Raw genomic sequence first — 12985 nt, 5'->3', positions numbered from 1 at the left:
GTCTTTAACTGAGAGAGGCAAATATTCTAAATTGCCACGGTGCCAATACTGGTGGTAAGTAATGAGTTTCTCATGGCCCTAAACTGAGTCACAAAACACATCAATATAGCAGTTATCCACATAAACATGGAAGTTTTGGGACAGGATAGGTATATTTTTTAGGTTACTGTAATTACATGTTGTATACTTTGAAACCAAACAATCTCCATGTCACTGTCCCAGTCTCTAGTTTTATATGGGCAAAGTATTTCCTCAGTTTTCTAATGCTGATTATTTTATTTTTTCCTGTGTTAAAGATTCACAGGGCTGTGACTCTGTCAGTGTGTATCATTGAAAAATCAAGACGAGTAAACAATAACAGCAAGATAATCACTGTCCAGTCATTGTCCAAAAATTAATAAGCATGTGTAAAACTAGTCTAAGTTCTTCCAAGGCAATACTTCTCTGTCAAGAAGTAGGAAATAACTTGATTTTCAACTGTTCCTTTCTATAAGGGTGAACCAGGACCTCCAGGAGAAGATGGTGTTCAAGGAAAAGATGGCCCAAAGGTACAGTTTTTGTAGCACAGGTAAAGCAGTCATATTAGCCCAAGGACTAGTATCTCTTATTTTCTCTTGTTTCAACAGATTAGCAGAGCCTGCTTTAGTGCACTTAGTTTTAACATAGGAGACCCTGTAAATTAAAGGTTTTCCTGTGGCTGTTGGGCACATACCTACTCTGCAAGGGCTGCAAAGTTCCACAGCTTGACAGAAGGAGGCCAGCTGAGCACCTGAGTACAGCTCATTTCCTTGATAACTATAATGCTGGAGAGAGCAAACCCATGGCTGCTCTGCTCCCTGCATGGCATCAGTGCTCTGACTGGAGCTCTGGCAGGTGTCAGTGCAGGGGATGTCACAGAGGACACCCTCAGGGAGTTGTGAGGCAAAATCTGGCTGTAGGGTTGTATGAATGAGATAGAAAGGGCTTTACCCTAGCTTGGGGACTGATCTGAATTTGACTGGTAATGTTCCCTGGCAGTTTTAGTGAGCCTAATCAGACTTGGAAAATTCAGAATTCACATTACTCAAGTAATTCTGTAGCACCAGCTGCTTGACTAAGATTTTTTTTTTTTGCCTTCTTTGTTTTAGGGAGACCCTGGAGATCAGGGGCTTCCTGGAGAAGGTGGTGAAAAAGGAGATATGGGGTTACCAGGAATTGCTGGACCCCCTGGTAAACCTGGCATAATGGGCATTCCTGTAAGTATTTTCAGGTTTAAGTGGCCTCTTTGTTCATTTGCTTTTTGTGATTTTTTTTTTTTTCCTAATTTTCTTGCTTCTTTTTTATTTTCTATTGCAATTAGTGAAGACTGTCTTTAAGTTAGTTTGCCTCCCTTTTCTATGTGGTTCAGCTTTTCAGAGCTGGTAAAGAGAGGAGACAATTTTTTTTTCTATCTTAAAACTGGTACCCCGTAGCAGGTAATGATTCCTCACCACTTCCAGACACATACACCTCACAACCTGAAGCCTCATGCTTCAAATCTCTCCTCTTCAGACAGCCTTCCTTCATTAGTCTCTCTCCTCCCCTACATTTGGAGACTGTGAGCAATCCCAAGGTGTTAGATAATTCTTTAAATTTCAAAAGCACCCAAAGAAATTGGCAAGATGCATATGATGCCATAAATTGTACTATAAGATCTTTCATTGTTTTGCATCGTTTTCCATGCTTATGGCTTTCTTTACTGCCCCAGGGCTATCTAGTTTTTGGTTTCCTCCAAAAGTTTCCTCGGGGCAAAGAAGTGCCATTTTGAGCAGCTTGTAAGTGATTAAGCATTAGACATTAGAGCACACAAGATTTGGCTCCCATTTAAGATTTCCTGCTGATGGTCTTATAATATACATGCTTACCTGTCATTCATAAACCTTAACAACAAAAGAAAGGTCTAAAAATAACATTTCTATTAAAAAGTAATATCCTGAGCACTGAAATTTCTTTAGTTATAAAATTATTGCAGCACAGACACCAACAGCACAGGATTTCTTCAAGTGTGGTGTGGATTATAGCACTTTCTCTGGTAAAGAATAGAAAGCAAGTCCAAAGTGATGTTAAAACCTGTATAACATTATAGGTATCAGAGAATCCAAATTGCTTCTGCTGTTGGCTCTTGATCAGTTGGATGGCCTGCCCTTCCTAAAAGTGGTTTACCTACACTGCTGCCAAGATACTTTAAAGATGGTGGAATAAATGCTGTTCATCCTATAATAGAACTGATTTCCAGAAATGAGGATTTATCATGCCAGGCAGTGCTACTTTGGATGATAATTCTGTGTTGTGGTGTGATGTAATGTCTCTGGACCTTCTCTTCTTACCTTGTCAATCACCCTGTAACGAGGTATATACTATGAAAAGTAAGGAGAGAGAGGAAAGAAATTATTTCATTATTCCATTTTGTTCTCAAAAGACATTTATTTTTTAACTAGCCTCATTTTGGTGTTTCTGTGAAAGGAACCAAATAAATATATCACAAGAGCACCAGCTGCCAGACAGCTGAAACAGATATTGCAGATGGAGAGAAGTGGCAGCAAGGACATGCAGGTCAAATAGTAAACAAGCATTGGGATCTCTAGTCAACATTGTTATATCAGCTCATATGTTTGTTCTGGCATGATTTCTAGCAGCTAAAATCCATCTAGGAAATCTATTTTGCTGAAGTTTTATGCAACTTCTTCATGTGAGCTAATATTTTTGAGCACAGTTCCCTAAGCACATATGTAGCCTCAATTCAGACATCAGATTGCCTTACCAAAATCATCATTTTCTCATTCACAGTCCTCTGGCTGCCTTCTCTGTAGCTCTTATGTGATGACGGAGTCTGAGTAAACATTATTTGGAGGCCAGCTGTCAGCAGCTGTGAGCATTGTCCCCTCTGTCCTGTAAGCATCAGTGTTACAATCTGCTGCCTGTAGTACTGGGTCCTTCACAGTGAACAAGTCTCCCAGTGAAGGCAAAAAAATGCTCCTTTAGTTGTCAGTGCACTTATTATGCTACAGAACAATTTCTGTTTCTGATACAATGATATCATCCTGACTCCTGACTTTTTTTTTTTTTTCCCTGTTTTGGATTGGCAATTCTGGAGAAGCTCAGAAGTTTCATACACTGAAATTATCATGGAACAGCTGAGCCCTGGTATATCTACGTTGTATGTAATTATACTTGTATACAGTAAGCAACATCAACAGTTCTGCTGTGCCTCAGTGAGGCAGACAGGTCTGGCAATTTGATGTTTGGGAGGATGTGGTTAGTGGGAGATTTTTCATGTTTCTGTTCCACAAATTCCAACGGCGGCTGCGGAGCTGCCTCTCTCCACACTCGTCCTCCCTGATGCCTGGGAGTGTTCACATCACTTGTTTGGTTTGACCTCCTTCTAGGAATGTGGATGGATCATAACATTCTGGTCTAAACATAGAAATTGTCTTCCTATAATCAGTTATCTGAGGGTTTTATTGGGAGTGAGCATCATTTACATTTTCCTTAAACAAAAGCTTACAAAGAAACAAACAAGCTTCACAAATCAGTTTAAAGTATATTTGTCCTGGTTTATCACCACATTACACACACAAAAAAACCCCAAATATATCTCCCTTTATCAAAAACTGAAGATAAATTACCTCCACTATCTTACAGAACTTTGGGGTAAATTGAGGTCAATACCCAACCCTTTGTGAGGGTCAGTTTTTGATGTGACCTAGAGGGCAGCACACCCAGTTTCACAGTCACCAAGAGGCAGGCACCAGCACTTACTGAGTTAGGTGAGTTAGGTCTCTGCTCCATAGCAAGTTATGTCAGGGCCCTGCTCTTCACACTTGACAGCCCCAGGGCTCTCTTAGTTTTCCTCTGGTTGTGTATTGTATTTCTCTAAATCCAGTCAGGGGATGTCATGAAGCAATTTTATTCTAAAGCCTGTGTGGGCAGGCTTTTTCCCCCCTGTTTTCAGTGCATTTTTACTAGTTTGATAAGTGATCCCTGATGCTTTTCCACTTGTTTCTGTTGTAACTTGAAACAGTCTTACTGACTTGCTCATAGCCACTGTTAATGAGATTTTTCCTTCAAAAGGTTGCTTAGTTGTCCAGTTGGAGCACAATTTAAATGTTTCCAGGCCTTTAGCAATCATTTCTTTCTCTCTCTCTAATAAATATACAGGGTCCTGAAGGAACACCAGGAAATCCAGGTCAGAGAGGCCGTTTAGGAAAGAAGGTAGGATGTTTCATCTTCCCCAATACCCTTCTTTCTATCTTGCATTTACATTACAAATGAATTCTGCTGAAGCAAGTCTGTCCCTGTTTTATGTCATGCTTCAAGTCATTTTTTTTCCTTGCTAGCCATAGCACTTAGCTTTGTCATCATTGTGCAATCAGTAAAATTCATGACCTTACGATCCAGATGTGATTTTGCAACTCAAAACTGTTTCTACTGCTATCAAAAAAACACCAAAAAACCAAAATAATAGAAAGGCTTTCAGAGAGGGTTTTTTCACTGCAGAGTTCCGAGTTCAGACATTCTAAGGACTACAGTAAATTACATACATAACTGTAATACTCCAATTAAATGATGCTTTTACACACTTCAATTAAGCATAAACTGCAATTTGAAACTTAGTATCTATCTCACTTTTTTTTTAATATAACAACATCAACAGGGGGAAAAGGGGCAGCTTGGACCTCCTGGTGAGACTGGACCTGCTGGTGACTCTGGACAACCTGGAGAAATCGGTCCCAAAGGTGCAAGAGGAACTCGAGGTCTCTTGGTTGGTACAAAACAAATTCATTTAGAAGTGAATGTATTTCTGGTTTATCAGAATCTTATTTCTCCATGGGAAGAGGCAAGTCACAGCACGTATTAATGTTTCTTGAGATAGCTGGAGATGCAGGCAGTGTCCTTCCCAGCCTGTGCATCCCTGGTCTTTCAGCATCAGAATGAGACCTGTGCACCTTCCCAAACAGAAACTTGGGCCATGGATCTGGAAGGAGTCATCTCGTGTTCTGGTCAGGTTCCTGAGCAAGATGGCAGGACATGCCATAGGATACTCATCATGTGCCACAGTCCACATTTAACCTCACTCTGTGTCTGTTCCCAGTTCTAAGACTAGGGATCATGGGGCTTGCTGTTATATAAATTAAGTCTTAGCTATGGATGAAACAAAGTATTTTAGATGAGGTCTGCTATTCCTATTGAATGGAAATCTGATCCAAAATTTACTGAATGAAGTGCATTTCTGTTAACTTTGAGCTCCTTTCATCACAAGCTCCCAAACTTTCTCCACACTGTGTGACAGACACAGACACAGGCAGCCTCTGCATGAGTGGGCCATGCTGCTCCAGGGTCCAATCCTCTTGCCACTGAATGCAACACTCTGTCCCCAAACACCTGAAGTACAAAAGTAGAGTAACTACCCAATGGCCAATGTTGGCAAGAGAAGGACCCAGCTTTATAAGGAGAGGACCGCCCTCAGCTTTTCATGGCATACTTTAAAATATTGCTTTATAAACAGAGTTCCTCCACACATCTAAAAGCTCAGATATTTTGATCTTAATTAAGCATTGGAATTACAAGGTTAAGACTGAAAATGTTGGCCTTTTTTTTCCACAGAACAGAGAAAATACCAATATTCTTTACCAAATGAAGGTGGACCTAACAAGGAAGTTGTCTGTGGTTCTCAAATCTCAATATTTGAATTGATAACTTGATAAACTACACATTCTTGTAACATTTTACAAGTGAACTCATTTTTCTATTGCTGATTACTGCATTTAACAGGGACACCTAGGAGGAATGGGACCTGAAGGAGAGTCAGGAATTCCAGGTTATGGGGTGAGTGTTTTTCTGAATTCACGTAAACACACACACACACACCCCTAAGTCTGTGGTACTCTAAATAATGTTAGGTATTGTGGGAATCTGTATTTAGAATACAGAAATAACTTTAGGAGTGCCAGATACTAATACATGTTTATATCAGACATGATTGATAACACAGAGGTGTTAGCCTTAAGCAATGATGACTGGGTTTGTGAGTTCACCAGCAGTTGTTTTTTATCACTGGTTTGAAAACCTAATTTGTCCAGTGAATTTAATCCTTGTGGATAAAGTTCCTATAAACTACTACAGCTATTCATTAAAAAGAGTTGAGCAGACACCACCACCTCTGCTTACTGTTCTGACACTGGCCAGGCAGTTTCCCTTCTAGTGACAGAAACTGATGAAATGAGGTTAGTTGAACGACATATTGTGGCTTGCCCTGAAAAATAATTATGATCATCATCATGGATGGATTGAGTCCTGCTTTTAGAGACCCCAGACTCCATGTCTTTTTTCCAGATGGAAACTTTCATCAGTAGCCCTAACCCTGAAGAGGGAACCAGCCTGGCTACCCTCATCTGCATCAAGCTTTGTCAGAACCCTTGATTACCCCCTGTGTACAGAGCTTTTCCTGCACACAGTACATTTTCTGCCTGGGTCTGTTGATTTTGTGCCACATCAATATTTAGCATAATTAGCTAGCATCAAAAAATAATAGTAACAAGTAGCTAAAAGAAAGTTTACAATTACGTCTTTAATTATTTGTTTTGGAAGTAATTTTTGTTTTGTTTGTTTCTTTAGGGTCACCAGGGTCCTCCAGGCCCTCCTGGCCCCCCAGGACCCAAAGGAGAAAAGGTATGAAGATGGATTATACTTACTGTCTTACAGTTTGAGTAATTATAAAGGCAGGAAATGTTACTGCACGCTCACTTATTCACAGCAAGCAGCAAAAGCCACTGTTTGAAACATTTATTAGTATTGTGAGAGAATATGAAAAGAAATGCAAAATTGGGGAAACAAATCATTTAGAGACAATATTCAGAATTAGACAGGTAAAATGTTTCAGGTTTTTTAAACACAAGGTACCCATTTTAAGAAGCACGTTCTATTGTATCGGCACCAGTGCCCTTAGCACTGCTGGCAGAAATAACTGTGCTGAACCAGCTAAACATTTAGTTAGCTTAAAGCCTGTGAATGGATTTTGCCCATGGATTTTCCTGGAAGTCTAACTAAGATGGACAAATATCTGTGCTTAATATAAAATGTTTGGGCCAGAATCTTGCCTCTGTGCTGTGGCTATTCTTGGTGTAAAGTTCCCTGTTGCTCTTTTGAGCCTCAAATCCTGCAGGCAGTTTTGAATGCTGACTGAAGTCTATGTGGCTCCAAGCAGATACAGAAATTCTCTTCATGAAGAGTACTTTGGAGCTGCATCTGGCAGAGAAACCATGTTCTTGTATTAGAGCCAGTTGTGCCATGAATACTGCTGCTGATTTGTGGTTGATGTTATAAATACGTTCTGATACAATTTTCAGAAACAGTAACTGAAAACTAAATTATTGGGAGCTAGGTGTCCAGCTTGCTTGGTAACTTCTGAAAGAGCACTTTGATGCACTTTGGAAACCCTTCATCATATTTAAAATGTGAACCTCTTTGCATTGGTAAATATCATCTGGAATTGATAACTTCTTGCTTATTAGTTTGGATGGCAGTTGTTCATATTTAAAATGTAACAAAGTTCAGGCTGAATGCTGGAGTTTTCTATACACTTGCTTGTCTATATAAAGTATATTTCTTAAAACAATGGAAGAAATTTTCTTTTGTCCTCATCAAATATCCTGTTTACACTTTTTTCACTAAGTAAGTAAATCTTTACATGGATGTTGTTCAAATACTTTTTCTTTAATTGTTGCCCTTGAGAATAGAGCAAATAATTAGCTTTTTTAGTCCTAAATATCTTACGAAAATTTAGGGGCATGTTAAAATGTAGTTACCATTTCCACTGTATGAAAACCATAAGCATCATACACACTTTTAGCACCTACACAGTATGTTCTCTAAGTGTTTATTAGCATCTGAACATGTGTGCATTTTAGATGAGGTTGAATTTCTAATTTAAAACATCTTAATACTTATCTTTGTTTTAGGGTTACCCAGGTGAAGACAATACAGTCCTTGGACCACCTGGGACCATAGGTGAACCAGTAGGTCTTTCTTTCTCAAAAAAATTATATCAGTGCCTCTCAAGACTACAGACAATGCAGGTTGCTTCTGAAACTTGATATCACTGTCTCAGGAGTCAGTACACCCTTGTGCAAAAATGTAGAATGATGGTCATGTAATCAGTAATCCCTCTGAAAAATGCAGTCATGTGCTCTTTCCCGCTGAAAAGTATGTGCTCTGAGTTTAATTACACTAATGCCATTAGCCTGTGTTTAAACCAGCACATTTTGGAACAGAATTTTACCCTTGCTCTTTGTCCTGAATTATACCTAATTGCTTTACTAACCAGAAATATGTTTTGACTTATTTCATTATCACTACAAAGTTAATTTAGCCAATTTAGAGAGATGCATTTTGTAACCATTTTTTAATTGAGTTTGTTTGTGGGATTTAGCTCTGCAGCAATTAAAATTATGTCCAGCCCAAAAAAAAAGCCACCTCAAAATCTAATTAGATGTTTCATGTTCAGGCTTTGATTGTGCCAGAAGTAATACATGTACAGCTTAATTCTCTTCAGATCAACCTTAGTATTCCTACCTCACCTCCTTCTTGATCTAAGACCCTGATGTAACTGAAGACACAGCCTGGACTAGGTTCTCAAATATGGCAATTCATGAGATAAGAGCCTCCAGCCAATTCAGCCACAGCTGAACAGACCCTGTCATGCTGCCTGCCCAAAAGTTGCAAGCAGAGCCTTTCCACCTTGTAGATTCCCTCGGGCAAATATGCCATGAGGCTGCTGAAACCTTGGAGACTACACAAGCAGTTGCGTAAGAGTGTCTGCTGGTGGTTATGCACTAGAAGTGACTGATCTATTTGTGAACTGTAGAGATCCATTGCAGGCAGTGATGCCTGGCCAATTTTTCATTACTATTTTCATCTTTTCCCACTCAAGACAAGTGGGGAAAAGGCCAGTCCCTTATTATTTCATCTGATGATTTAGCTGGATGTTTTTCGGAAAGTCTTGGCCATTCTTTTATTTTATGGCCGTGATTCCCTATCCCATCGTTATTCCTTTGGTCTCTTTGCTGTAATGAGAGTTAAAATGCTGGGGGAAAATTCCATTTCTTGTGGGCCTTGAGTAAAAGTCTTTCCTAAAGTAGAACTAGTGAGGTGTCTGAATGCAGAAGAAAATACCACATGACTCACAAAAATTATGCTATTCCCTCTGCTCCTGTGCAGTTCTTGTAAGAGAGGCATGCTGAGGGATTGAAATTGCCTTTTTTTTAGGACAAATATCAAAATTAAAGTAGATTCTGCATACAGCAGGTTATTTTAGAAAAGAAACCAATTTTTCATGTGCTGAAAACCATGAGTTTTCCTTGCATGTCTTGAAAACAGTCTCTTAATTTGCTCATGGAAATTTTCAATTCAGATATCATATGTATGGGTATAAACCTAGATAAGTTCTCCTGAACTCTGGTTTCATTTATGCTCATGTAAGATCTATCTTTTAGCTTCTAGTCTTCAGTTACAAAATATTTTAGACAGGGTTACCACCTGACTGCAATCCATTTGGTTTAGGAAAAAATTGTGTTTATTCCTTAGACAAGCTAACTTTAATATTTGTAATCCTCAATCATGTCTAGTTGGTTAGTCTGTTTTGAGAGGAATTCAGGCTTTCCCTGTGTACCTCACTGCAGTAATATTTCAGTTTAGCAGTTACATTTTTGCTCTTTGATTTTCCCTTTAGGGTCCTATTGGTGAACGTGGAGATAGAGGAGAACCTGGTGATGAGGGCTACAAGGTAGTACATTTTGGTTGTCATTCTTTTTATGTGAACATGGCATGCTATGCATACACCTAAAGTCCTGTAGCAATAGTATGATTTTCTCTCACAAGTGTGCAGATGTGCCCTTGCTGGAGTCTCACTGCATTCAGGAACTCTTAGAACTCATTGCAGCATCTAATATGCAAGGTGAAATTGAGGGATGTGGGAGGCATGAGCAGAAGAGAAGCCCCAGGTGGGAAGGAATGAAGATGAGGGGACCTGTCTCATCTCAGTAGTGGCCAGTAACAGGACAAGAGGCAAAGGGCACAAAGTGAAACATTCAATTCCCTTTGAACACAAGAAAAATGCTTTTTTTATTGTGAGGATGACTGAGCACCAGAACAGGCTGCCATGAGAGATTGTGCAGTCTCCATCTTTGGAAACACTAAAAATCTGTCTGGACATGATCCTGGAAAACCTGATCTACCTGTCCCTGTTTGGAGGCTGCATTGAATGGTCTCAAGAGGTCCCTTTCAACCTATGATTCTGTAATACTGAATGAATTAACAGTATTACGTTAAATGTATGCACTATTTCTTTGCATATCTAATCCTAATGATGATTTATTAATTGTATTCGGTCTTTCAGTGTATACAAATTGGATGGTAATTCATGCTAATCACTGATGCACTTTGCTGAAATACAGGAGAGTCTCTGCCATGAAATACCCTGTTTAAATCACACAGATAATACAGATAGACATACTAATAAATCAGTGATCTGAATATGATTTATGCTTACAGAAGTGCAGAAATGTCTAAACAATATGTAATATCCAATTGCAGTTTGGAATAGAGAATTTAAAGAAAAAAGTTCCCTAAGGCCTGATTTCAGGAAAGATATTTTATCTATGTCATGTTGGTGAATCTGGGGCCATCCAGCACCTCTTAAGATGGACTTTAGAAGGAAATCTATAGCATACTGGTCATGACATCCTAATTTATCTGTATTGCAATATCTTATATTTCCTACTTCCCAGGGTCATATTGGTCTTCCAGGTCTTAGAGGACCTATTGGACAACAGGGGCCTCCAGTAAGTGTTTCAAACAAGTGAGATTTCTCTGTTGGCTGTTGACAATGCATTTTCATCTGAATTTAAATTATTCTTTTTATTCAATTAATATATGTTATTTCCAGGGAGAGCCAGGTGAATTGGGAGAGCAAGGACCAAAAGGAGAAAGAGGTTCAGAAGTAAGTAGAAAAAAGTAAAGCGAAACTGCTCTTAAATGAAATGTGCACATTTTTACTGTTCACTGACTCAGTGAACAGTGAACTCAGCCTAAACTCAGTGTTTGGGTTCCCTTTTCATACCTGCAGGGACGGTAAAAATATAGAAGGGAAAATTGCATAGTTACCTAAGGTAGTAAAAATGTGTTATTTGACAGGTAAGTGGGATACTTTGGAGTGATATAAAGCATTATGAGATACTCTTATGTAAACATATGATACTGAATTGTAATCTTAGAATTCCTTGTGGCAAAATAGCTATGCAAGACACTCAGGACTTTATTGCTCTGATCTATAAGCGTAGCCTCCTGGTACTGCACTGCACTGAATTTTCAGAGACTTGGAAATAACAAATTTGCAACAGAAGAGTAGAAGAATAAGGACAGAGCAAGCCACAGAAAACTTCAAAGATTAAATCTGTTCCTTTAGAAATAACAGTTCCTCTTGGTGGAATGTTGAGAGGTGCCAAAAGTACTTTGTACTTTCTCCCGGGATGAATTTCATTGACTTTTGAGATTTCAAAAGATTTCTTACAATGACAATTCCCATTGCAACTTAAATGAGATATTTTGCCTGAGAAGTTCTATAGTGCAGCTCTTAGAGTTTAAAAAGGTCCTTGCTAAATATAAGAATCTGTAGTAGATTAGGAATGGGGAACAGCTGAAAGGAAACATGATGTGAAGACATTGTCAGCATGTACTCCAGCCATGCTCTTGGATATATGGCCTTGGCAAACTACACACAGCACAGGATAAAATCAGTCATTCCTCCATCTTTCCCTTGGAGAATATTTTCTTTGTGTTGCAAATGACCCTCAGAATAAAACTGTCATTTGCAAATATGGAACCAATATCTAGCCTGGAGCAGCCCATAAAAGCCTAAATGTTTAGCAAAAATGTTACTAGTGAAAACACCATACAGCCTGAACTCCAGTGACAGGACTGGTGCTGTGACAGCAAGCCTTACAAAGTCAACCCTATAGGATGCAATGCTGAAACATCTGGGTTTAGTTTATATATGCATTCAGAAATTTTAATGAAAACAATATATATTTCTTTTAATATGCACATTCTATCTCTGATTGGTGGACTTCTTTTTGGCCTGTCTTGACAAAAAGATATTAAACTAATTAATAGAATAATTTTGCTGGTTGTACCATTTACATTAATTATACAACATTTACACTTAGAATGACTTTTTCACTTTATTTCATGTTCTGCAGCATTCTAGCATAGTAGCTGAGCATCACTTTTGCTTTAAGAACAGTGTTTAGAATTATAAATCCAGAAAATCTCAGAAGATTTTTCTACTTGATCTATGATTAAAAGTGTTATTCTTGCCCCTGATGTCTGGTTGTATCTTTTAGAAGGAGGATGAAATTCATGCTATAGCTGTTTATATTCTGTGAAGAATATCTTGTAAAGAATTCTGAGATGTTTTTGACCCATTCTGAGCTTTTGTTCCTTGGTGCTGGCCTCCTGCATCACTAAACCACTCATGAGAATGTTATCTGTTTTAAGTATCACTCAGTTCTCTAAACTACAGATTTCTAGATCAGTCAAGACAGGAAAAAAAGTCTGATTTTGAGTGGATTTCATTTTTTATGTGCATCTTAGATAAAAAGAATGTTCCCATATGTAACAATATTGTTTTCAAGCATTCTCTTCCGTGTACACTCAGTACATCCTCATTGCCTGCTTTTCAGAACTTCCCTTTTTAAAAGGTGTGGTAAGTGCCATAAAAGTGTATTCCTTACAGCAGTGTGGCTGATAGAGAAGAAATTGGCTATTTCCTGGTGAAAACCTTTCTATGCTTACTGTTATTGAAAAAGTTCTGAAAATTACACTTTGCCAACTGGGGAAAGGGAAAAATACAGACAAGTCTACCAAAAAAGTATTCAATTTCTATATGAAAAGCTGTCTGCTGTCTTCTGAA

The 12985-nt window shown here is 38.6% G+C and overlaps 1 protein-coding gene across 9 annotated transcripts in view; it reads left to right on the top strand.

Moving 5' to 3' along the window:
* Positions 1-12985, top strand: part of COL24A1 (collagen type XXIV alpha 1 chain) — a 128171-nt gene that overhangs the window by 92200 nt on the left and 22986 nt on the right. For all 9 annotated transcript variants that reach the window (XM_071750596.1, XM_071750602.1, XM_071750600.1 and 6 more), the window contains 10 exons: positions 495-548; positions 1128-1235; positions 4177-4230; positions 4673-4780; positions 5791-5844; positions 6634-6687; positions 7977-8033; positions 9746-9799; positions 10803-10856; positions 10961-11014. In XM_071750596.1, the coding sequence (XP_071606697.1) occupies positions 495-548; positions 1128-1235; positions 4177-4230; positions 4673-4780; positions 5791-5844; positions 6634-6687; positions 7977-8033; positions 9746-9799; positions 10803-10856; positions 10961-11014 (651 nt within the window). The remainder of the gene's footprint in view (positions 1-494; positions 549-1127; positions 1236-4176; positions 4231-4672; positions 4781-5790; positions 5845-6633; positions 6688-7976; positions 8034-9745; positions 9800-10802; positions 10857-10960; positions 11015-12985) is intronic.

This window comes from Heliangelus exortis, chromosome 8 (assembly GCF_036169615.1).
Source record: "Heliangelus exortis chromosome 8, bHelExo1.hap1, whole genome shotgun sequence".
NCBI classification, from domain to species: domain Eukaryota; kingdom Metazoa; phylum Chordata; class Aves; order Apodiformes; family Trochilidae; genus Heliangelus; species Heliangelus exortis.
This window is presented reverse-complemented; position numbering and strand designations above follow the sequence as displayed.